This window comes from Podarcis tiliguerta, assembly GCF_965153285.1.
Source record: "Podarcis tiliguerta genome assembly, chromosome: 4".
Taxonomy (NCBI): Eukaryota; Metazoa; Chordata; class Lepidosauria; order Squamata; family Lacertidae; genus Podarcis; species Podarcis tiliguerta.
The window spans coordinates 93,901,521-93,927,585 of NC_139537.1; the positions used below are offsets into that span (position 1 = coordinate 93,901,521).

At 45.6% G+C, this 26,065-nt stretch overlaps 2 protein-coding genes and 1 long non-coding RNA gene across 6 annotated transcripts in view; 2 read left to right on the forward strand and 1 right to left on the reverse strand.

Annotated features, from left to right (window-relative positions):
* Positions 1–237: 237 nt before the first annotated feature.
* On the forward strand, positions 238–7,580 carry COMMD6 (COMM domain containing 6). Its single transcript, XM_083435905.1, has 7 exons — positions 238–550; positions 3,323–3,381; positions 3,929–3,994; positions 4,093–4,169; positions 5,300–5,468; positions 6,466–6,618; positions 7,108–7,580. Exons 1-7 carry the CDS (start codon positions 493–495, stop codon positions 7,156–7,158), a joined length of 633 nt encoding a protein of 210 aa, XP_083292031.1. The 5' UTR covers positions 238–492; the 3' UTR covers positions 7,159–7,580.
* On the reverse strand, positions 6,680–14,085 carry LOC310675391. Its single transcript, XR_014510094.1, has 3 exons — positions 11,908–14,085; positions 10,793–11,598; positions 6,680–10,099 (listed from the first exon to the last, which is right to left on the reverse strand). It is a non-coding gene; the product is annotated as an uncharacterized lncRNA (long non-coding RNA).
* Positions 12,540–26,065, forward strand: part of TBC1D4 (TBC1 domain family member 4) — a 99,255-nt gene continuing 85,729 nt past the window's right edge. Inside the window, exon 1 of one of the 4 annotated variants that reach the window (XM_083435778.1) lies at positions 12,540–13,943. In XM_083435778.1, the coding sequence (XP_083291904.1) occupies positions 13,494–13,943 (450 nt within the window). In that variant the 5' untranslated portion in view covers positions 12,540–13,493. The remainder of the gene's footprint in view (positions 13,944–26,065) is intronic. The other 3 variants (XM_083435780.1, XM_083435779.1, XR_014510071.1) reach the window with 3 other exon arrangements.

The following is a 26,065-nucleotide window of genomic DNA, read 5'->3' on the forward strand; positions in this document are numbered from 1 at the left end:
ATAGGATCCAAAACAGAAATAAAAAAACGCTGCTGCAGCAAAACTCGGCTCCCAAACAAGCCCCGCCTTAAATGATAGCCCAGCCAAAGATTCCCACAGACCTCTGGGTGAACGTTGGACTCCAACTCCCATCAGCCCCTGCTAGCATGACGAACGGCAAGGGGTTATGGGAGTTGTAGTCCAGAAGAAATAAAATTCAGCGGGAGGAGGGGAGAAAGGAGCGTTTTCAGGGGGAAGCGGCCGCGACTTATTCCAGCGAGAGTCAACTGATTCCCTCGGGCAAAAATGCATGCTCGTAAACCGGCCAAAGCGACCAAGAGCGGAAGAAGCTCCGCCATCGGAAACAACGGAGGGAAACCCTGGCTTCTGATTGGCTAGGAGGGAAGTCTCGGAAGGAGAAAAATTCTTTGTTGCCGCGAAGTGACCAATCAGGGAGCCGCTCGTTGTTCGTCGACGTTCCAAGGCGTTCCAAAGTGGGAGGCGCGTCCTTTGATGTCTATGGCTGCGGGAGTCGCCGCGATGGGGCTCGGAAAGCCGCTCGGACCGTGGGGTGAGTTTGGGGAGAGGTTGGTCGCTTTGGGGACTGAGCGAGGAAGCATGCCGTGGAGGCTATTTAAAAAAAAAGGCGGGGAGGGCTAAAAGCCCATATATTTTTACCCGGGAGTAAGCCTTGTTGAACATAGTGGGGTTTTTTTCCTTGAAAAAGGCGTGGAATAACTATTATTATTATTATTGTTATTGTTATTATTATTAAAGCTAAGGGTGTAAATGAGGAGGGTTCTGGGGAACCGACCCATCGCCTCAAGTGCTTCCTGGTCTACATTGCTTCCTAACTCTGCTTAATAATAATAATAATAATAATAATAATAGTTTATTATTTATACCCCACCCATCTTCCGCTTCGAGCAAAATATTAAAATACAATAATCATCAAATATTAAAAGCTTCCCTAAACAGCCCTTCCCACTTCCTAAATAGGTGGTTCTAGATTCAGGTAGGTAGCCGTGTTGGTCTGATGCAGTCGAAATAAATAAAAAAAATTGTCTCTAAGGTGCTCCTGGACAGTTTTTTAATTTTTTATTTCAAGTGCATAGGTGGTGTTTATCCTGTGTGTCTTTTGCAAGCTGCCTTCTCAACGTGCTTGCTCTCAAGTAAGCCCTCTATTTCACTTTTAGCCATACCTAGAAGCTATGCCTTGCTATTATTTGCTATTTATTAAACTTGCATATCGCCTTTCACCTGTAGATCTCAGGGTGGTTAGTGGGTCTTTAGATTTTGTGAGAGGGCTACAGCTCATCCTTGACCCCTGGCTGTGTTGCCTGGGACTGATAGGAATCAAAGTGCAACAACATCCTCCATCGCTGCTTCAGGTTGTCCTCAGAATAATTGCCCTACAGTTTCTTTATCCTAGAATCATAGAAGTGTAGATCTGGAAAGACCCCTGAAGGTCATCCAGTCCAACCCTCTGAAGTGCAGGAATCACAACTAGATCATCCCTGACAGATGGCCATCCAATATCTGCTTAAAAACCTGCAAGGAAGGAGAGTCCACAATCTCCCAAGGGAATCTGTTCCGCTGTCAAAACAGCTCTCCACCAGAAAGTTCTTGCTGATGTTTAGCCACAATCTCCCTTTTTGTAACTTGAAGCCATTGGTTCGAATCCCACCTTCTGATCAGGAGAAAACAAGCTTGCTCCATTTTCCATGTGACAGCCCTTGAGATAGTTGAGTATCTTGTCTCCTCTGCCTACTCTTTTGCAGGCTAAACTTATCCAAATCTCGCAACAGTTCCAAATAAGGTTTTGTTTCCAGACCCTTAAGTCCAGGGCAAACTCGGCCCTCTAGATGTTTTGGGACTACAACTCCCATCATCCCTAGCTAACAGGACCAGTGGTCAGGGATGATGGGAGTTGTAGTCCCAAAACATCTGGAGGGCTGAGTTTGCCTATGCCTGCTTAAGTGTTTCCTGCCACCCCCCGCCCAGTGAACACCTAATTTTTCCTGGCATCTTTCTGTGTATGCTTTGCCCCTCAAAAAAAAAACTACATTCCATACTTGTGTGGACTACAGATATCTAGGAGATGCTTGATTCACTTTCTAATATTTTTGCAGCCACTATTGAGCAGAAAACAACTTCTCCTTATTCATTCATTAGTTGGGTTAAATAATACAATGTTTATACTTTTTATCTAACAGCAAAATACCTTTTTTGTGTTTTTTTTAAAATATTTGCTTTTCTGTTTTATCATATCAGTGCATTAGTATGTTACACTCAAGCCTGTGGTAGTAAGAGAGAAAGAGAAAAATAAATAAATATAAGACATATATCTGTAAATAATAACAGTAACATATTCCTCCAGTTTAATTGACTCTTATGAGCTTTAATTTTAACTCCTCTTCCACTCTTTCTCTTGTTTCCTATCTGTTGTCTTTTTGACTGCCTTTTCTGATTCTACTAAATTATTTTCATTACTTTACACTATTCCGCTTTGTCACATCTACTGCTGAGTATTTCCCCCCCAGTCTGTTACACTTATTTTCTTCTTATATTTTCCATATGTTCTATATATAACGTCCAGTCCTCTTTTTAAATTCTTACCGTCAATATTTCTTACGTCTATTTGTCATGCTGCCACGTTCTATACATTTTAATATTTTAATGTGCCATTCTTCTCTTGATGGCCCGGCATCTGTTCTCCACTTTTGTGCTACGAAAATTCCCTCCAGGAATATTAACAATATAAATCCCCCAAAACAAAACTGCTCTATGGATGTATGCGACTACAGCTGTCCAAATTCTATTAAAAGAGCTTTTGAAAACCATTTGTGGAGCAGTTCAGTTTGTGGAGCCCTGCTGTTCATATGAGCCAGAGCGTAAGGTGTTTTGGGGAAAGCACTATTTTTTGCTGTGCCAAGGCAAACAGGTGCAGCTGAGGGGTTTAAACCCACCAGCGAAGTGCACAATTTTGGGGATTTTCTTCAGGCTACTGCCAGCGAGATACCCACAGGTGGCCAGTTGCACAGTGATTTACCGTATTTTTTGCTCTATAAGACTCACTTTTCCCCTCCTAAAAAGTAAGGGGAAATATGTGTGCGTCTTATGGAGCGAATGCAGGCTGCGCAGCTATCCCAGAAGCCAGAACAGCAAGAGGGATTGCTGCTTTCACTGCGCAGCGATCCCTCTTGCTGTTCTGGCTTCTGAGATTCAGAATATTTTTTTTCTTGTTTTGCTCCCCCCAAAACTAGGTGTGTCTTGTGGTCTGGTGCGTCTTATAGAGCGAAAAATACGGTAAATGTGAAGCTCAAAATCTTGTGTTTTGCAGATTTTGGCAGCACCGCGGACATCATCAGAACAATACCACAGGATCTGTTTGCAGAGCTAGTAAGTAACTCCTTTCTCCCTTTTAATCATGGATCATTTTATAGCGATTTTGCTCCATTGCGTGCCTTACGGTTTTTTAATTCCCTTCCTAGTATTTCTGATGCGCAGTTTCATGAAAGAAAAGCAGTTTTGCTTCAGAGGATGGTGGGATGGAGCTATGCTGTCTGGAATATATTTTAAGACTTGAGATGCACTCCACTGAAAACAGTGGAGCTTACCTCCGAGTAAACATGCATAGGTGACACAGCTCATAAACAATTCTACCCTCTACCACTTCACATTTAAGGAAAGCTTCTTTATTTGTCTCCAGGATAAACTTCAGATTTGTTTGTATTATTTAACTTAATAATACAATTTTTTAAAAATACCATATTGATCTTAAAACCAGGGATTCTTCTACCACCATTTTATCACTCTATTGCCATTGAAAGCAAATGAATGCTGCTTTGTTCCACACACAAAAAATCCTTTTAATTCCCACAAATTGCATTTGCAATTAGCAAGTAGTTGTCATCTAAGAACCATTTGAAACCTTTTTTCTTTGCAGTGTCAGCAAATCATTCAGAATCTTCAGTGTCAGATCCCAGCTGTGAACACAGTGGAACTATGTCAGGTAAACTGAATTGCTAAAACAATATTGCATGCATATTAACAACACCCATTATGAATTTGTCCTCTGCTACAACCCTATGAACTGCATTTCTCTCCTAGAGATTTCAGGCAGCTGGGATTGAAATAGTCACTAGTGACCTGGAAAAGGTTGTTAATGCCATTTCCTTTGTATTCAGGTAAGCAAACATAGTCCTCGGGTCTCTTTAACTATATTGCTACTGTTTACTGCATGGAAGAAAATTAGTATCTGTAATTATGAGCAGTGCTTCTGTGAATTAAAAATACTGATTTACCCTTATAGCCTAGTTTGTTAGCCTGCCCTATAATCATCTACGATATATAGGGATTCCTCATACATATTCTTTGGTACACCATTGGCCCAAGGCAAACCATGATGCTCTGCTTAACCTCCTTGACAGTGTCCTTTGTGAGATAATTCCAGAATTCACTGGAGGAAGAGCAAGCCCCAAGTATGATCATAGAATCATAGAATCATAGAGTTGGAAGAGACCACAAGGGCCATCGAGTCCAACCCCCTGCCAAGCAGGAAACACCATCAGAGCACTCCTGACATATGGTTGTCAAGCCTCTGCTTAAAGACCTCCAAAGAAGCAGACTCCACCACACTCCTTGGCAGCAAATTCCACTGTCGAACAGCTCTTACTGTCAGGAAGTTCTTCCTAATGTTTAGGTGGAATCTTCTTTCTTGTAGTTTGGATCCATTGCTCCGTGTCCGCTTCTCTGGAGCAGCAGATAACAACCTTTCTCCCTCCTCCATGTGACATCCTTTTATATATTTGAACATGGCTATCATATCCCCCCTTAACCTCCTCTTCTCCAGGCTAAACATGCCCAACTCCCTTAGCCGTTCCTCATAAGGCATCGTTTCCAGGCCTTTGACCATTTTGGTTGCCCTCCTCTGGACACGTTCCAGTTTGTCAGTGTCCTTCTTGAACTGTGGTGCCCAGAACTGGACACAGTACTCCAGGTGAGGTCTGACCAGAGCAGAATACAGTGGCACTATTACTTCCCTTGATCTAGATGCTATACTCCTATTGATGCAGCCTAGAATTGCATTGGCTTTTTTAGCTGCCGCGTCACACTGTTGGCTCATGTCATGATAAATGATCTAATTTTGTTTAATTGTATTTTATTTTATTTGGTTTTTTTACAAAAACCCTGCTAAAATAGGTGTAAAACAGTCTTCCAGGGGGACAAGCAAAATTTAAAATCAGCTCTTTTCTGTTTAAAATCTAGCAGTGAAGTCCTCCTTTCCCCTCCTTTCCTTTTTTTTTGTTTTGTTTAGCACAGCAGCAAAAGATAAACTCTCGCCAGAAGACCTGTCTACCAGGCTAGGAGGTGCAGCTGGTACTCTGCCCAAACAAGCTGTCCAGGTTCTTCGTCACGTCTGGAACGAACAGGGCAGCTCAATCGCAGTGTCGGAAGATGCCAAAAATGTAGCAGTTGTTGGACGGGTAAAACAATTTGTTTCAAAGGAAGTTTGCACTGGGGTAGCCTCCTTCAGCAGAGCATGGTGTAAAATTCTAGTTGCATATTATTGTTGTCCCATGACACAGTGTCCTGGTTTGCATACCACATTAAACCATAGTTATTTAGAAAAAAACCCTACTATGGTTTAACATGAACGAGCAGCACAATATTGCATGCTGTGCAAAGGTTTCCAGGGCTCTGGCTGCTATCTCTGAGCTGCAGATGTAGGAATGTTGTTTTGTGCAAACTGGGGCTCGTGGTTTGTTTGGGGGAAGCAAACCATGAGCCTGGGTTCAGACCAAAAAACATCATTATTAATTAAATGACCATTGGTTTCTAAGCTGTGTTTTAATGTGGCACTCAAGGTTTGCCGCAGCTCTGTTGACATCAACGACAACTTGGTTCACATCTGAATTAGCACAATCTGGTTTGCTGTGAACCAGAATACAGTGGTGCCTCACAAGACGAAATTAATTCGTTCTGCGAGTCTCTTCGTCTAGCGGTTTTTTCGTCTTGCGAAGCAACCCTATTAGCGGATTAGCGCTATTAGCGACTATTAGCGGCTATTAAAGGCTTAAGGGATTAGCGGATTAGCTGCTAAAAGGCTATTAGCGGTTTAGCGGCTTAGAAAAAGGGGGTGGGGAGCGGGAAAAAATCGCAGGAACTCGCAAAACATTTTCGTCTTGCGAAGCAAGCCCATAGGAAATTTGTTCTGTGAAGCACCTCCAAAACGGAAAACCCTTTCGTCTAGCGGGTTTTCCGTCTTGCGAGGCATTCATCTTGCGGGGCACCACTGTATCAAGGAGGGAACAGGAGCAAGCGTGGGGAAGAAACTGCGCATGTGCCCAAGTCTGTTTAATGGAATGCCAAACCATGGTTTGGTACTGCATTTGAACGCACTACCTGCGCATTCTGCCAGCCTCAAAGAACTGGTATTGGTCACGGTGTCTGATTCTTTCCTCCCTCTTTATTTATTTGCAGCTTATTGATTTTCAGTGGAAGCTGGGGATGGCAGTGAGCTCCGACAGCTGCAAATCTCTGAAGTCTCCTTATGTTACGATGGCAGTAAAAGTGGCAGATGCTTCAGGCCACATCACAAGCAAAACATTTGAAATGACGGTCCCACAATTTCAGGTTTGTATAATAACATAACCCCTTCTAAAGGTTGGCACTTGTTCTAAGGTGGTTACAAATCAACTGGGTTGCAATGGAAACGCCATTGGTTTTCTGTGTTCCTGTTAACTTAAGACTCGAAAACTGGGGAAATGCGTTGACTTTTTGAAATACGTTTTGTGTAACGGTGTACTATGATTGGCTCTAGAATGAAAAAGCGAGAGAATTTGGAAATTAGAGGATAGAAGGGAGGTTGAAGCAATGCAGAAGTATGAAAATGCCCTGACTGGGGATCTGAACTTGGACATACAAGCCAAACACTGTAGGTCAGCTTTCCCCAATATTTTGGACTGTAACTTTGATCAGCCTCTGCCAGCCTGAGCAGCGGTTAGAGATTTTGGTAGTTCTAGTCCTAAACATTTGGGGGCCACCAGTTTGAAGTAGGCTGCTACATCTCATGGACTGTGTATCCAAATAATCGTATATCCTTTCCTTTTCTTTCCATTTTAGAACTTCTACAATCAGTTCAAGGAAATGGCAGCCGTCCTTGAGACAGTTTGAGCATCTGCTGTGCAGCTTGTTTTGAACCAAATGAGCTGTTCCTGTTTGCCTTAAAACATTGTGGTTTTTGCTAAGAGAAGGTGTCATTTCAATTTCCTACGCGACTTTGCCCATCTGCTGGACTCTTCATGTTCAAAGGCCTGTAAAATGCCTTCTTATATACTGAAATGCTACACATATGTAGAAGGACGTGCTGCTTAAGAGCAAATGTAGTGGGCATAGGATTTCCACCATACAGAAGAACCCAGAAAAGGGATACTCTGCGGGAGATGTTGCCTGAGTGCTGTCAGGCCACAATTATAAAGCTTGTGGTTTCTGTTAATTTTTAGCTCAAGCATATTGATTAGCCTGTTACCCATGAAACGTGGCATGCCACATATTTTGGAAACCCAAAATGCTCTTGTTTTCTATTAAATCTAATGGGAAACCTTTATTTCCCTGATTGTCTGCTGCCTTTTGCTTATGAATCTTAAGAATGTGTGTGAATGTACTTGTCTGCTGCTAGACGTTTTAAACACAGTAATTTTAGGCTGGGATTTGTAGTTTTCCATGCATGCCCCAGACTGCAGAACCTTGGGCCTTCTGAAAATCAGGAGTGGTCCGAGGAGGCTGCATCTGATAAGCAAAACTGTCTGGCTGTCACCTGTATGCATTCATGTTCCCTTTTTTAAAGATCCTAGCTAGCCCATGAAAGGTAAAGGGACCCCGGACAGTTAAGTCCAGTCGTGAACGACTCCGGGGTTGCGGCGCTCATCTCGCTTTACAGGTCAAGGGAGCCGGCATTTGTCCGCTCCGCAGACAGTTTTTCCGGGTCATGTGGCCAGCATGACCAAGCCGCTTCTGGCGCAATGGAACACCAACACCAGAGCAGTGCACGGAAACGGCGTTTACCTTCCCACCGGAGCGGGACCTATTTATCTACTTGCACTTTTTGGCGTGCTTTCAAACTGCTAGGTTGGCAGGAGCAGGGACCGAGCAACAGGAGCTCACCCTGTCGCGGGGATTCGAACCACTGACCTTTTGATCGGCAAGCCCAAGACTCAGTGGTTTAGACCGCAGCACCACCCACGTCCCTTAGCTAGCCCATTGTTGTTGTTGTCATTTAGTCGTTGAGTCGTGTCCAACCCTTCGTGACCCCCTGGACCAGAGCACGCCAGGCACTCCTGTCTTCCACTGTCTCCCGCAGTTTGGTCAAACTCATGCTGGTAACTTCGAGAACACTGTCCAACCATCTCGTCCTCTGTTGTCCCCTTCTCCTTGTGCCCTCCATCTTTCCCAACATCAGGGTCTTTTCCAGGGAGTCTTCTCTTCTCATGAGGTGGCCAAAGTATTGGAGCCTCAGCTTCAGGATCTGTCCTTCCAGTGAGCACTCAGGGCTGATTTCCTTCAGAATGGATAGGTTTGATCTTCTTGCAGTCCATGGGACTCTCAAGAGTCTCGTCCAGCACCAGAATTCAAAAGCATCAATTCTTCGGCGGTCAGCCTTCTTTATGGTCCAGCTCTCACTTCCATACATCACTACTGGGAAAACCATAGCTTCATGGATCACTCACTGCCTTGCCGTGGCGAAGGGGCTTGAATAACTCAGAGAAGCTATGAGCTTTGCCATGCAGGGCCACCCAAGATGGACAGGTCATAGTGGAGAGTTTTGACCAAGCGTGATCCACCTGGAGCAGGAACCGGCAATCCACTCCAGTATCCCTGCCAAGAAAACTCCATGGACAAGGACAACAGCTAGCCCATTATGGGCTATTAAATACAGCTTTGGTTCTATTGCAGACCACTTGCTTAAAGTGATTGCTCTCTTCTTTCCTGACGTATAACCCATGTCCTTTCCTCCCAAACTAGCCCTGAAGCAGTTAAGTTTAGGAAGTTATAATTTGATGCATAAGCCCTTAGTCCCTGTCTGCTGCTGTCCTTCCACAGTCATGGTCTCTTCAATGGAGGGTCTGGGTAGAAGTCAACAGTTCATCCACTCTGTATTTTGCCAAGTTTCTTGGCTTGTCACAAACCTGTAGAAATTACTGAAAGGCCTTTTAACTGCTACTAAATGACCTCCAAACAGCTTATTGTATCAACAGGGGCAGTGAATATTTTAGGGCAGTGTAGAATCCTCTGGAATTTTGTAGAAATTGAAATAATAAGGCCAGTGGCTCACTGGAGAAAAGGCTTAAGTTGAAGTCACCTTTGGCTATATTCTATCATCTCTTGCTGCTATCTATCTATCTATCTATCTATCTGATTTTATAGATGAACGTACAGCAACCAGGTAGAAAAGGTGGAAAAAAATGGAGCACAGTGTAAAACGCTGTAGCACCAGCAAAAAGAAGATACTGTACTAGTTGCAAACTGCATAATGAAACAAGAGTTTAAAGTGCTTAAGTCCCATCTTCTGTTTATCTAAGCCAGCCTCTCCATAGAAAAACCTACTGAGTAGGTCACAGGGGTCAGCAAATTTTTTCAGAAGGGCCAGTCCAGGGTCCCTCATACCTTGTGGGGGGCCGGACTATATTTTGAAAAAAATAATGAACGAATTCCTATGCTCCACAAATAACCCAGGGATGCATTTTAAATAAAAGAGCACATTCTACCCATGTAAAAACACGCCGATTCCCGGACTGTCCGCAGGCCGAATTTAGAAGGCGCCTGGGCCAGATGCGGCCCCCGGACCTTAGTTTGCCTACCCATGGAGTAGGAGGAAGATCTGTATCTCAAGCTGTTGTGACAATAATGACTAATAAGTAATCCTTGGGCTCCATCACACTCAGCAAAGAGCCAGCACAAGCTCTGATGCAGAAGTTCCTACCTGCAGTCTCCTAGGATGATGGGTGCTATTCTAGTGCTGCAACTGGCCCTTTCTGCATTTGAGGGCAGATTCTAGATGCTGCGCCAGCAGCCTCCCCAGGGAACTGGATTCGAGGATAGTTTGAGGATTACTAAACTAGTTCAACATCAAAAAAACGAAGATCATGGCCACTGGTCCCATCACCTCCTGGCAAATAGAAGGGGAAGAAATGGAGGCAGTGAGAGATTTTACTTTTTTGGGCTCCATGATCACTGCAGATGGTGACAGCAGTCACGAAATTAAAAGACGCCTGCTCCTTGGGAGAAAGACGATGGCAAACCTAGACAGCACCTTAAAAAGCAGAGACATCACCTTGCCAACAAAGGTCAGTATAGTCAAAGCTATGGTTTTCCCAGTAGTGATGTATGGAAGTGAGAGCTGGACCATAAAGAAGGCTGATCGCCGAAGAATTGATGCTTTTGAATTATGATGCTGGAGGAGACTCTCGAGAGACCCATGGACTGCAAGAAGATCAAACCAATCCATTCTGAAGGAAATCAGCCCTGAGTGCTCACTGGAAGGACAGATCGTGAAGCTGAGGCTCCAATACTTTGGCCACCTCATGAGAAGAGAAGACTCCCTGGAAACGCCCTGATGTTGGGAAAGATGGAGGGCACAAGGAGAAGGGGACGACAGAGGACGAGATGGTTGGACAGTGTTCTCGAAGCTACCAGCATGAGTTTGACCAAACTGCGGGAGGCAGTGGAAGACAGGAGTGCCTGGCGTGCTCTGGTCCATTGGGTCACGAAGAGTCGGACATGACTAAATGACTAAACAACAACAACAAACTAGCTGTAGAGCTGCACAGCCAACCTCTGTGTGTGTGTGTTTGTGCGTGCGCATGTGTGTGTGCTTGTGTTTTAACAGTCATGATCGCAACCTAGCATACCCAAATATGAACCCTAAACACTGACTTCCATGAGCAAAATGCCATTGAAACACTTTCTCCCTAGTACCGAGCCACTGCAGGGCTTTGAGGATAACAAATGGTAGGCGGATTAAGGGATAAGAAGCCAAATGATGAAATAAGTGGATAAGCCTGTCAGGAGATGAGGGGGGATTATTGGATGGGTTGATGTGAATGGATCCCCGGATCATGAGACAGGAGAGAGGGAGTGCCTTTTACTGTTGGGGATGTTACATCCTGATCATAATGGTATTTACCCTCAAAAGAAGGCTGCTGGTTTCAGGAGTTCTTGCTTTCAAGTAAACAGGCTTCAGTAGCAGCCTTTGATTTTTTTAAAAGGGGAAGGCGAGGGTTTGGGAACCACTGGTCTAGTGTATAAGATGGTCCTTTAGGGCAAATTGGGCACCAGCCTCAATCAGCGGCCAGCCAGCCAGTCCCCACCTGCCTGCTTTCAGTTTTCCTCCGCGTTGTCCTCAGACAACTCAGCACGGAGGCCAAAACTAGAAATAATTGACACTGGCTCTGCGGTTCCAATGGGCACCAGCCACCACTGCTCCTCAGACGATTCATGGTCTGGCCTTGGGCGCAAGCATGACACACCAGGCAGAGCTCGATGGGGCTTCTTACACCCTGAACTTGACCTGCTGCAAGATCCTCCTAAGTGGGCTTGTTTCATACGTAAGTCCCTCTGACTCAGTGGCGTAGCGTGGGGGGTGCAGGGGGGGCCGGCCGCACCGGGCGCAACATCGGAGGGGGGGGGCGTGCTCGCACTCGCAGCTCTCTGCCCCTACCTGGCTCACTCACTCTCTCTCACTGCAGTGCTGGCTGTGCGAATCCGATCCGAGCCGCCGGGTCGCCGCCCACAGCGGAGGGGAGGGTGCCAGGCGTGCGGTGCGGAGAGAGAGCGAGGGACTACCTGGGGGAGGGACAGTGCAGCGGGGGAGGGGGCGCAAATTACTTGCCTTGCCCCGGGTGCTGACAACCCACGCTACGCCACTGCTCTGACTTCAGCATACCAGGTCATCATTCTTTCTTAGCAGCACCTCCACAGGGCCTGGGACCCCCGTCCAGAGGAAAGCCGAGCAGGAGTTGCCAAAAGGTGGCGTACAAGACCCCCACCCAACCATTTCAGGGATGGGTGTGGGGTTTACTCCTTAATTTCTCGTGGAAAAATTTGGCAAGGCAGCGGAGGTTTAGGGTCAGGGTTTTTCTTCTCCTAGATGGGCAACCTTCCCAGGTTGACAAGCCCCACCTGCCCCCCACTTCCCTCTACAGCACGTGCAGAAACCAAATTTTCCACCCTTGGACCTGCTAATGGTCTCATCTGCTCAATCCATTGGAGCCTGTCTTCACATGCAGGGAACGTCCCTAACTCAGGGGCTTGAGACCCATAGGCTACCCTCACCTACAGATCATAGCTTCATTTATTTTTAATATTGAATCTTGGGTGTTTTTCTTTCACCTCAAAGCACCTCAGGGAGTAATAGCCAGCAATGCTCACTGCATTACGACAGGGCTGGGAATTATGCCCCTTGTGGCGTTATTGTGGCTTATGTCACAATAAATCCCTCGGTCCATCAGCTCCCCTCCCCCCTTTGTTTCCTCTCCCTCTCGCCTCCCCGCCCGCCTAAGTAAGAGTAAATTAGAGCCTTGACGCGTAAGTTGCGCTGGTTCGACGGCGGCGACTACCAAGCAAGAAGGCAGGCGCGCAACCCGGGCGCAAAAGACGCCACTGAAGCCCCCGCTTAAACTTCCAAGTTAACCGGCTCAGGATCGCGCTTGCGACGCCTCTGCCGGATCTTGCCGCTAGATCCGCCCTGCGGCAGCCATCGGACCGCGAAGGGTGCGTGCATGAAGCCGCCTACCCCGCTCCTTGCTCCCCGTCCGCTGCTGGGCATGTGCGGCCCGACGCGCACACATGCGCGCCGGGCGCGGAGGATGCGCAGACGGCGAGAGGACCGTCGCTCCGCCTAGGCTGGAGCCCGGATCGGCTTCTGCAGCCGCGTCGAGGCGGGGAAGGGGAGCCTCCGGGAGCGAGGGAGGCGCGTCTCATTTTGTTTTGGCCGTCGGGAAACGACGCGGCGAGTCTCCTTTGCGGGCAAACTGCAGGGGAGGGCGGGCCAAGCCATCCAGCCCGCCCCCCAGGCGCGTCGCCTTTCCGTGCGCCACCCCTCGCTCCGAGGAGGCGGGAGGAGGCAGCCCTCGCGGGCGCCTCACTGGCGCTGCCCGGCGGGGTGGGCGGGCGCAGGAGGCGGGCGCGGACGGGGACGGCCGTCGCGCAGCTCCAGGCGAGACCCGCAGGAGCGCGGCGGGTGCTGGGAGAGCGTCGCGCCCCGGAGCCCTGCAGCCCCTCCGAGGGATCGCGGCCCCGGGATCCATGCACGAAGAGTCCGCCGCCCCCGACGTGCTGCCTCGCTGCTTGCGGCAGGGCATGAGATGTCCCCTTGCGGCCCGTTTCCTCGCCCGGGAGCCGCGCTGAGCTGCAGGTGACCCGCTTTCCGAGGGCCGCGCAAGGCTGCGCTCCTTCTTCGGACGCCGCGAAGGAAACCGAGGACGCCTTTGGCGGGGGCTCCTGCTGGCCTCATGGAGAAGGCGAGCTCGGACGGGGCGATCTCTCACCCCCTGGAGCCCTCCGCCGACCCGCTGCAAGGCGTCGGCAAGGCGCCGTCGGGGGAGAAGCGCTTCAGGCTGTGGTACGTGGGCTGGTCGTGCCTGGACCGGCGCACCACGCTGCCCATGCTGCCTTGGCTGGTGGCCGAGATCCGTCGGCGCAGCCAGAAGCAGGAGCCCAGCGCGGTGCCCGCCCGCGAAGTGCTGCTGCTGCTGGGCTCGCCCAACCTGCGCTGCATCCCGTCGGCCAGCAGCGCCGCCAACCCGGCCGTCTTCATCTTCGAGCACAAGGCGCAGCACATCGCGCGCTTCATCCACAACAGCCACGACCTCACCTACTTCGCCTACCTGATCAAAGCGCAGCCCGACGACCCCGAGTCCCCGATGGCGTGCCACGTCTTCAAGGCCACCGACCCCAGCCAGGCAAGTCCAGGGACGGGGGGAGGGAGGGCTGGGGTCGAGCGATGGGCTGCGCCTCTTCCGCGCTTTGGACGCGGGCGCGCAAGGGATGAAGAAGCGGCCCGCGCCATGCGGCGCAGCGGCTTCCTCGGCCCGCCTCTGCAATGTCGCGCGCGCCTCTTCCTCCTCCTCCGCCCTCCCCCGAAGGAAGGCCACGCGCGGGGTGTTGCCAGTCCGAGTGTGCAAACAAACCGCATTTGTATCCTTGCAATGGTCCTGCGTGGCCCCCGTCCAGGCTAGGGCCGCCGCAAAGGTCTGTAACTCAAAGTGAGATTTGAACCCAGCTCCAAGGGTTCTTACACCAGACTTGTGGGGGAAACACCCGGATTACCCCAAAGTAGAATGAATCCACAGACTGAGAGAATGTGCTTTGGTCTAGTCTCCTAAAGCAGACTAGCATTCTGGTGAAAACGATCTGAAGGCTACAGCAAGGTGCACGGTAGCTTGAGAAAAAGCATCACTGGACTCACTTGAGCTTCGGAGGAAACTTGCTTAGAATTGGGCTGCAAATGTAATGCTCAAAGGCTGTGATGGATAGCTGTGATGCACACCTTTCTGAAGCTGTGAACACCTAGCTAATAATCCAGGAGAGTAGCGTTGTGTCCAAGGTGGTTCTTTGCAGAGTCTGTTCTGCCCTGTGGTTACATGCAGAAGGGAAAGTAACTTTCTGGTGAATCATGATAGGTTTCCAGATTTGCAGAGGTGTATATTCCTGTTAATGTATAGCCAGGTGAAATATTTCACTTACGTTAGTGTGGTGCTGGGGATGGCAGTGGAACTCTGGGAAAAGCAGTGTGAGAACGGCAGCCTGTACTTCCCTTGAGTTCTGTCTCCTATACAGAATGAGTCCCACAAGTGACGGCATTCATGAAGGAGACTCTAACCAGGCTGTTCTCTGAATCCTGTAGTGGGAGCCAAGAGTCAAAATAGGGCAGTAGCGGGTGGAGCAGTAAACTATATGCAGGTCCTGATGTGTTTCTAATTAAACCCTAAAAATATGCCATCTGAATGCAAAACACACCTGTGCTTTCATTGCACCTAAATAAAAAACAAATTCTGGTGCAGCAGCAGCTGTAAGGGGGAAATAATATGATTTGATTTTCTGAGTATTGCACAATGCATGTTTACTTAGAAGAAAATCCCCACCCCTGAGAATAAATGCATATGTAAGAGCCTCAGTACTTAGTGCTGGGTAACTGTCACTTAAATGCTAATAGCAGGAGTATCCATCTTTGCCACTAAACCTTCCCTTCCAAATCTTTCTACAGTGGTGCCTCGCAAGACGAAATTAATTCGTTCTGTGAGTTTTTTCGTCTTGTGAATTTTTTCGTCTTGCGAAGCACCAATGTGTATTGACGGTTTCCCATAGGAATGCATTGGCGGTTTTTAAAAAAAGGCGCAAGACGTTGGGGAATCCGTCTTGCGAAGCAACTCAGAAAACGAAAAACTTTTTCGTCTTCCGAGGCATTCATATTGCGAGGTACCACTGTACTCCAATAGGACACATTCTGGCCCTGCTGTACTTAATCTTGGTTCATTCCTTCTGCTACCCAAATATTGTTGGGTATTTTCAGTTACCTTTCCCTAGAGATCTCCGCATGTTACATCCCACCACTCTCCCATTACATTAGCTTTAGACAACTCCAGCTAAGGGGATTAAAAAAAAACAACAACTATGCATAGATACGGAGAATTAGTATATTTGAAATCAGGACCCAAATCTAGCTCAGATGTTCCTTTTGCGTAGTGAAACCTCCGTAACCGCTGCTTCAGGTGCCTGGAGAGGAGGAAGGAAACACACAGGAGATGTGAGATACCGAGTTGTGTCTGCTATGCAGGAGTATGCTGATTCTTAAGACAAATGCATTCCGATGCAATGAAGGAGATAGGTCCATGGTTTGGAGACCATGAGGTCTCCCCTGTTGGAGGCATATCAGTTCCTGGGAATCACAAGGAGAGTGCTGTTGTGCTGTTGTTGCCCTTGGGTCTTGCTTGTGTTTATCACAGGCATCCAGTTGCCATTGTGACAATAGGATGAGGGACTAGACGGGCCTCTGGTTTGATCTTCCAGGGCTCCCTTTATGACCTTGTATCTTGGACATGCATTTTCCTCATTTTTAATGGAAAAAACCCCATCAATTCCCGAATCTTCAGCTATGGCGGTTGCTTCAAGGTGCAACCAGATGGGCAGTTTCTTGGTTTGGCACTTGCAGTTACAGGACAATGACAAAGAACTAACTTCACTTGTGTTGCCGGCTCATAGTGCTGCTTCTTGCCAATATGTGCTATCCCAGCAATGTGCAATCTGTCCAGGTTGCTTCTGTGCCGTAATAAAACACCAGCTGCACCTTAGCTGGAATACCCTGAAGGTTCACGATGCAGCGTTGTGGCTGAAGTTGAGCACCTGGTCTTGGCTTGCTCTGGCCTCACCATATATGAGATTATCCGGGAACCAGGTGTAAGATACTCGGAGCTTCTTGAGAGAAGTGTGGGTCTGGGGTATCAGATACTCAGTAGCCACGAAATGCTTGGCTCTGGTGACTTTTACCAGGGCTGCTTTTGAGGTCACATCTGTTGCCTAGAAAACTTGGTTGGCTCTATAAAGTTCTGGAGATCTTTACAAGCTTTTATTAATGCCTCTCAGTTCATGTGGCCTGCAGCAGTTTTGCAATCGCAGCTGCCTGCAATCTGTTCTATTTAGGGCAGGCAGGGACAGAAACATGGAATGAAATGGTAAGTTCTCTTGGTATAGATGCTCTACTTTGGTTAAACTAGCATGAATTTTCTGCAGAATGTCTTGGAGCACAAATCTATCCCAAGTTTAACCACCTTTAAGCAAGTTAAAGGCTTATGATTCTAAGATAACTGCTGTTATAATAAGCTGAGTTGTCTGAGGCTCTGTGTAATCAAAATGCAATGAATTTCAAACTTTTTCCGGTTCTGATTCAATGTGATCCACAATTACCCTTACTCAGCTAAATAGTTGAAATGCCAAAACAACCCGCTTCAGACAAAGCTTAAAGGGGAATAATGCAAAGGAAGCAGGATATTATTATTATTTTTTTAAAAAAAATCGGTTTTCTAAGAATGGCTGGGTGCTTTGTTTTGCTGGACAAGGATTGCTGCTCCAGAGAAGCAGACACGGAGCAATGGATCCAAACTACAAGAAAGAAGATTCCACCTAAACATTAGGAAGAACTTCCTGACAGTAAGAGCTGTTCGACAGTGGAATTTGCTGCCAAGGAGTGTGGTGGAGTCTCCTTCTTTGGAGGTCTTTAAGCAGAGGCTTGACAACCATATGTCAGGAGTGCTCTGATGGTGTTTCCTGCTTGGCAGGGGGTTGGACTCGATGGCCCTTGTGGTCTCTTCCAACTCTATGATTCTATGAAAGCCAACTTGTTTGAAAACTCTTGCTGCACAGCTGGTTGACCACTCCTGTGTGGAACGCTCAAGAGAACACAGGTAACACAATCTTCATCACTGTGCTAAACTATGGGATGGAAAGCTGAGGACCAAGCCCCACGTTAGTTTTGAAGTGATATATGCCTCTTACAGAGCTTCTCACTTTAGCTGTATAGTAGATGCACAATGGGTAGGAGGTTTATCTAGAATTCTGCCCTTTTCATGCATGGGTTCTCTGTTCCACAGATCTGCAAAGTGAGTCTCAGGCTTGTGCTACAGCAAATGTATTCTACGGGTTCAGCTTCACCAGAAATGGTTTAAAGACATCACTGTGACTGAGGATTTGCTGTGAGGTAGCTCATTCATTTGGATTTATTCCATCACAGAACTACTTAAGCCGAAGCTCCTCTTTCTTCATTGTGACTTCCAGGAAGCATGAAATAAATGTCCTTGTGCAGAATATTAACTTGCCCAGCATGCAGCATCACATCTGCACATTTCTCCTGTGAAGGACGTTTTGTGTCAAGCAAACATTCATGCCACCTGCCTGACCTATTAAGATGCAGGACTGGACTATAAATAGGTAACTCATTGTAGCTACGGGCAGGTCTGTCAAAAGTTGGCTTTTTAAGTAGTAAGTTAACCTGGGAGATCTTAGTGCAGAGTTTGTGATCAGTCACCAAAACAGTTCTTAGTAGAATTATTCACTGTACTGGTGTAGTAAGAGAAGATGCATGTCTGTGTGCGCGCGCAAAAGTGATGATAAATGTTTGGTTGCGGAAGCTATTACTTTAAAACTGCCCCTTCTATTTTCAGGCATTATATAGTGTCTTCCTGTGGCCAAAATATACATTATGGTTGCCAGTGGTTGCCATGTGTATTTTCCCCCCTGCTGCGCTGCCTCATGAATCAGCTGATTTGCGTGTCTTTTGGTGCTGCGCTGTTGCACAAATCAGCTGATCTGCAGAGTAGCGCATTTTAGTTCATGCTTTTCAAAAAGTATAAAGTGTTGCTGAATATATGTGTGCAACTATACACTTTGTTTTGGCACTCGCAACCCAGGAGCCTTGTGGCAAATAGCTTTTCTATCACAGTTTCTAACACTGCCCTGGCTGCCTTAAAATTAAGGGAGGTTTCCAGCATTTAACGTAGCAACATATAAAAACATCAGCTCAAAGTGCCACTGTGAAACAAATTTTCAGAAAAGGGAGCTAAATATTCCAGGACATTAGGAGATTTCTGAAAACGTTTTCAGAAATATATGCATAGAAATTGCCTGATATGTTAAAGGAACAAAGTACTTTATAGATGCGCCCTAGGCTTTGCTGTGTTCCAGCTCATTTCCCCATGTAGCTACCCCTAAATGACAAAAAATGCAGCATTGTTCCGAAAGAACAAAACATTATGAACAACTTGTGTTTCTCTGCTGCATGACCTGAGAGTCAAAAGCACATTTAGAAAACTTCAGCCTGAGCACTTGTGATGGAGGCTAAGAGACTTCTGCAAGGTTCTGCTGGAATAAATCAGCTTGATGGCAGAAAGGCTTTGTGTAGGACTGAGATCTGCCAGACTGCGCATCACATCAGTTTCCTGGAACTCTGCCAGGAGCCTGGGAGGGAACTGTGTTCTGAATGCTTCTTTATTAGGATGTACTGGGTACGAGTTTTGACCTCTTGTTTCAGGCATGTCATAGGAGGAATGGGAGCAACAACTTTCGGTAGTTGTTCAGAATTAACTAGCAATACAGACACAGAATGTGTGTGTGTGTGTGTGTGTGTGTGTGTGTGTGTGTGTGAAAGCAGATGAACTTTGCTTTTCCGGATATAGTTCCGGGTAACTACTGGAAGCGTCACTTCCACATCAAAGCCCAAAGTAGCAATGGACTCAACATTTGAGTCCATGAGTGTCGCTCTGTGCTAGAACACTACTTTATTCTGAAATGATTTTTGCAGCCCACATTTTGTTGGGTAGGTGCAGAAATTCATCGTTCCCGGCCAGGGTGGATTTGATTTAAATCACTAGTCAGTAAGACTTGGTTTAAATCATTTTTTTTACAAAAAGACTCATTCTTGCTGCTATAATCTTAATATTTACAACCAGATGAAGGTTTTGTTTTTGGAATAATAAATTTTCAGAGTAGCTTTTACAGTTCTATCAAAAATTACTGATTTGGTTATACTATTAGAAATACATAGACCGATAATTATGAAATCATTGTGAGGTTTACTAAGTTAACTGTTTATATTTGGACCACTTTTCTGCTGTACTTTATTGGAAGGAGAAAAATAATCATTTCCTTACTCACAATTTAAACAGTTTGTTTAACTAAAACAATAACATTATAGCATATGTACCCATGTTTGTTAACTGGTTTGGTTAAACTATTAAAAAAACCCACAACAACTTAGACCGAGTTTTAGCACACATGAAAAATTTAAAACAAATCCTTATGAATAGCTTTTGGACTATAATGTAACTTAAAAAAAAAACCTATCTTTAGAAAGATTTCCTCTCCAAAATCATTTTATTTTAAAAATCCAATTTAAATTTAAAAAACCCATTTTTTAAAAAAAACCATTGGTTTTTATCCACCCTGTTCTTGGCCCATGTCGTATTTTGACACCAAAGGGTCCTCAAATGCACATCTTGAGCCTTGGAAGACACAGGTGAGGGTAGTTGTCTCTCCCCTCACCAGAGTCTGAGATTATTTGGAAAACAGCAAGAAACATTGCTGTTTCTGAGTGATTTGAAAGCTTAGCGGGATGCCAGGCGATACCCTGAGTCAGAGAAAACACAGGGCTGGCTGATGGTAACCATAGATTTTGTCTCAGCGCAATGGGCATCCCAAAAATGTGGACCCCCGCAGTAGCTTGGGGCTGGGGAAGATGTAGCCAGTAGTCTTTGGACTCCAATTCCCATCAGTCCCAGCCAGCATGAAGGATGATGGGAGTTGTAGTCCAAGAACATCTGGAAGGCCAAATTCTCCTCCTCTGTGTGTTCCTAAATTGTACATACACTCAGATTGAGGCGTCCTGGATGTTATGGAGGGTGCCTTAACAATTTTGGGTTACATTTTGCACGATATAGCCTATCCTTCAGTTAGAGAAGAACAATTGCCCTGTTTTTGAGATTTCTCAAGCAACTGGACTGTTTTGGATTATATGTGATAGCAAAGCTGAGGGTCATTCCCTAATAAATTTCAGCGCTGCAGTTTCCACGAGTCTCTTCGTGGGGCCTGAAAAGTCTTTATATTAACAAGCGGGAAACTTCAAAGTGAGCGTAATTTTAGCTTGGCAATGCTTGGTTTAATTTATGGCTTTAGAATAGCTTTCCTTATAGAGGTTATAATTTGTAAGTGGAAAGAGTTACTCCTTTTAACCACACATTAAAAAGCACTCACAAAACTGTAATTTCTATTTTTTATTTTTCTGACTGAAGAGGACTGTAAAGAGAACGAGTTAATTTTTTCTGTAAGACTTCACAATAAAGAGACGTGTGATCTTGTACAGTCATAACTTGGGTTGAAGTAGCTTCGGGATAAGTATTTTCTGGTTGCGCGCTGCGGCAACCCGGAAGTAACGGAGCATGTTACTTCCGGGTTTTGCCGCTTGCGCATGCGCAGACGGTCAAAATGACGTCATGCGCAGAAGCGGCGAATTGCGACACGCAGGCGCGGGTTGTGTTCGCTTCTGGATGCGAATGGGACTCCGGAACGGATCCCATTCGCATCCAGAGCTACCACTGTAGTTCACTTTTTCTTTCTTTAAGCGTGAACATTAAATCTGATTTTGTTTTGGTAGTTGTACTAGTAATCCTCTTCCTTCTGAAAAATCAGCATTAAGGGAACAAAATAGATAGTTCTGGCCCAGGGTATCTCCTTGTCTTTTCAAACAAAAATATTTGGGCAGAGTTGCATTTTCCTCATTTAGAGTTGCAGCATCCTCATTTTCTGCAGTGGGCTATGGAGAGGCTGACGGATCGCCTGTGCATGGCACTGTGGCTCTGGGTGGAAACAGGGGCAGTTAAAAAATGGTCAAAGGCCTGGAAACGATGCCTTATGAGGAACGGCTAAGGGAGCTGGGCATGTTTAGCCTGGAGAAGAGGAGGTTAAGGGGTGATATGATAGCCATGTTCAAATATATAAAAGGATGTCACATAGAGGAGGGAGAAAGGTTGTTTTCTGCTGCTCCAGAGAAGCGGACACGGAGCAATGGATCCAAACTACAAGAAAGAAGATTCCACCTAAACATTAGGAAGAACTTCCTGACAGTAAGAGCTGTTCGACAGTGGAATTTGCTGCCAAGGAGTGTGGTGGAGTCTCCTTCTCTGGAGGTCTTTAAGCAGAGGCTTGACAACCATATGTCAGGAGTGCTCTGATGGTGTTTCCTGCTTGGCAGGGGGTTGGACTTGATGGCCCTTGTGGTCTCTTCCAACTCTACGATTCTATGATTCTATGAATTCTCAGAAGAGTTGTGCATTAAGGATTTATCGGGTCATTACACGTCATTTCAACGAGGTCAGGTCACCCTCCATCTTGGATGTTGATGAAATTTGGTGAACACTCTTCCCTTATGGTTGAAAGAAACCCCCTTAAATCTCCCCCCTCTATCTCAAACGGTCTTAATTTTATCGCACTTCAAAGTTTCGTTAAATCTGCGTTGTCTGTCCCTCTTGAGACCCTCGGGAGAAGATTCACTTCTGTACATTTTATTTTTTCCTCCATAACCAATGATCAGAACTCTTTGAAATTTTACACAGAGCTCGATAAAATGATGATGATTTCAGGAAAAAATACACCAGCACTCAAAAGATCTTATAGATGCCTAATTTTTTTTTATAAAAGTAGTTGTAGCCTAGTTTTTTTGGTGGAAAAACTAGGTTTAGAGAACCTGAATTTACAGCGCGTGGGCATGATGTAACCAGAAGTTTTTGATGTTGAAAATTATTGCAAAGACATGCTCTTTCTCAACAAAGAATGAAATTTATGGGTTTTTTATTCCTTGTAATGGAAATTTTTCTTTTTTTGGACATCGTGGGGGGGAAATGGCTACTGGGTAGCCATTTTGTACAACTTTCCTATAAGATGGTTCCTGGAATACTGTAGGAGGAAGTTGGAATAAAAATTAGAAGTTCTAATACAAGCCATTGTAGGATGATACCATAACAAGCATAAAAAAATTCAAATGGCAAGCTATAATCTAAAATTTAAATATTAAAGAACAGTTTTCTAAAGATTATTTTTATTTCGTTCCTGATCTGCACTGAGGCTCTGGCCATCCAAAGTAGACTGCTAGCAAGGTCAATTTATCAGGATCCCATTACTTCCACACGCCCCTCTTGTTTGTGAAACTGCAACAGAGGAGCCAGCAGGTAATCAGATTTGGCCATGGGGCTTGCAGTAGCTAATCTGTATTTTTCTGGTTCCCGGTTTATATTTTCTGTTTTAGAGTCTAAAGCTGAGAGTATATGGTAAGCAGATTTAGCAATATACAGTGGTGCCTCACAAGACGAAAAGAATCCGTTCCGCGAGTCTCTTCGTCTTGCGGTTTTTTTCGTCTTGCGAAGCAAGCCCATTAGCGGATTAGCGCTATTAGCGGCTATTAGCAGCTATTAAAGGCTTATGGGATTAGCGGGTTAGCTGCTAAAAGGCTATTAGCGGCTATTAAAGGCTTAAGGGATTAGCGGATTAGCTGCTAAAAGGCTATTAGCGGCTTAGATCAGCTGATAAGCGGCTTAGATCAGCTGTTAAGCGGCTTAGCAATCAGCTGTTAAGCGGCTTAGCGAACAGCTGTTAAGCGGCTTAGGGGCTTGGGAAAAAGGCGGGGAGGGAAAAAACCCCCCAGGAATCACAAGACATTTTCGTCTTGCGAAGCAAGCCCATAGCAAATTTGTTTTGCGAAGCACCTCCAAAACGGAAAACCCTTTCGTCTAGCGGGTTTTCCGTCTTGCGAGGCATTCGTCTTGCGGGGCACCACTGTATCTTAATTGAATGTGAATTGCAGAATTGCCTTCCCAGGGGTTGCCAATGTTTATCAATGTGTGTGTAGGGCATTATTTATCGAAGATGATGATTTGGGGATCTGAATGTACAGAGTGTATATCACAAATAGGATAGTTTGTCCAAATGAAACAAATAAATTGAGAAAAACAAAAAAACAAACCAGATTGGCTCTGAAAAATTGGGGGCTCACTCAGAAAGGAAGCAGTTCATTTTTGCGAACTAACTTTTTTGAGTAATCAATCACATGTTATGGATTCTGGACATAACCAGCCAGTCTTGCAAGTAGCCTGTCTAGAAGGTTCTGAGTTCAAAAGTGCCCTCAGCACTAGGCCTCTGTTTCCCCAGGAGTATATGAAAAGAAACAACACAAAGAATCTTAGTTGTGAAACTGTGCAGTAGCTTCTTCTATCTAGTTTTTCATCTTCCTCTTTGGCGACTGCACCTTTGCATATATTTTAGGCACCTTGCGTCGGTGAGTCAGCATAACCTAGTTAATATTGCAAAGAAAGATAGCTGGCTGCTAACATCATAGGATTTTAAAGGACACTGTATTTGCCTGATATGCATGCACTAAATTTTTTTTTTTTTAATCCTGGAATTCTATATAAAAATAGAAAACTCTGAGTGTGGATCTTTTTGTAGGCAAAAACAGCACCATCTAAGCCCATGAAAGTGGCATCAGTATGCTTAAAGGTACCCCTGACAGCTAAGTCCAGTCATGGACGACTCTGGGTTTACGCACTCATCTCGCTCTATAGGCTGGGGGAATTGGCGTTTGTCCGCAGACAGCTTCTGGGTCATGTGGCCATCATGACTAAGCCACTTCTGGCGAAACCAGAACAGCACACGGAAACGCCGTTTACCTTCCCGCCGGAGCAGTACCTATTTATCTACTTGCACTTTGATGTGCTTTCGAACTGCTAGGTTGGCAGGAGCAGGGACCGAGCAATGGGAGGTCACCCCGTTGCGGGGATTCGAACCGCCAACCTTCTGATCGGCAAGCCGTAGGCTCTGAGGTTTAACCCACAGCGCCATCCACATCCCAGGAAGCTTAGGAAACAGCAAAACTTACAGAGGTACAAAATAAAAAATTGGAGGGGGGATCCTAAGGTGGAATCCCCCTCTGCGCCCAAAAAAGCATCCCAGTGAGGATTGAAAAATGCCACAGCAGACATCGAATGCTGACTGTGAGGAGGAGAAAAAAATAGAATGGAGGATCCCTAAAGAAGGCATGGCTGGCTGGAATCCTGAACAGGAACACTGCATACTGTAACATTTTGTTGCAGGACCTATTTCTCCCATATGCCTGGACTATACTGTTGCTTTGTCAATGAAACAGCCGTCTTGAAAATTGGTGTGTCACGCGTGGATATAATTTTAAATTTACGTCCAGTGCTGCAATACTTGTTCACAATAGCGATCCGATTGGCTTGAGGTTGGAGATTTGACAGTGTCCCAATTCCTGCTTGTCCTACATAGCGCTGGTCCTTTCCCTTTTTGTAGTCTTCCATACCTATCTCCTTTATTGTGTATGTGGATATGCTTGCATTTGATTTGCAGATAAAAAGGTAAAGGTAAAGTGACCCCTGACCAATAGGTCCAGTCGTGTGCTGCTCTGGTTCGCCAGCGTTTCTGTGTGCTGCTCTGGTTTTCCAGAAGCGGCTTAGTCATGCTGGCCACATGACCCGGAAGCTGTACACTGGCTCCCTCAGCCAATAAAGCGAGATGAGTGCCACAACCCCAGAGTCGGCCACGACTGGCCCTAATGGTCAGGGATCCCTTTACCTTTATTATTATTATTAGAGTGGGGGTGGTCCTACTTGTGTTTCTAGCACCTGTTAGAGAAAGCTTTGGGGGCAGGATAGTTTTATAATCTACCTTTTACCCACTGTTTTTATGTCATGCTTGTCTCTACTTATTGTTTCTGTTTTGCTTTGAAATTGTGATCCTAACTATTGTAAGCTTCCCTGAGTAATATTTGCATGATAGAAGGGCAGGGTTAAAGTTCTTGTATAAATAACTCTAGCGTAGAAAACCTCTGGACAATAGCAAGTTGTCGCTTCTGCTGTAAGTATCACAGGGATAACCCACCAGGGTAAAAGCAAGACATTTTTTCCCCAGATATCCTCATGTCCCTTTTCCCTGACTTGCATGAAAAAAAATAATACTTTGAACGATCCCTTGATTGATTATCAAAGTACTTGTGCTAAGTGTTTTTCAAGCTAATTTAACATGATAACGGTGAATTTCGAGGAGATCGCCAACCATATGGACCTTCTAAGCTGGCATATTGAATCACATGCTGTGTCCCGTTTTTCTGAAGTGTTAAGTTAAACTTGATTGTTGTAAAGTCAATATTATCCCAGTTAGATAAGAAAAGCCTTTTATTCCTCCCAAATGGACTCTGGTGTAATGAAGCAAAAGCTCAGCGATGATGGCTTTCTTTTTTGTTGACATAGTTGAGAACGTACTGTACTTGTAAGATTTAAAATTACTCCCATTCAGTGGAATAGAACAATGTAACAACAGGATTGTTTTTTGCAGGTGGTAAATATGGATGTTCTGTTAATATTGAACTCCGTGTGCTTTGGGCTTGTTAAAGGGGCTCTTTAAACACCGTCCTCTAGTTTTCTTCTAGTTCTGTAGTGTTGCAGACAAATTGGACTTCTTTGGAAAGTTTAAT

Coding starts and splice junctions, on each gene's coding strand:
- COMMD6 (XM_083435905.1), top strand. CDS start 493: ATGTCTATGGCTGCGGGAGTCGCCGCGATGGGGCTCGGAAAGCCGCTC. Junction 551..3,322: donor AAAGCCGCTCGGACCGTGGG/GTGAGTTTGGGG, acceptor TGTGTTTTGCAG/ATTTTGGCAGCACCGCGGAC. Junction 4,170..5,299: donor GCCATTTCCTTTGTATTCAG/GTAAGCAAACAT, acceptor TGTTTTGTTTAG/CACAGCAGCAAAAGATAAAC.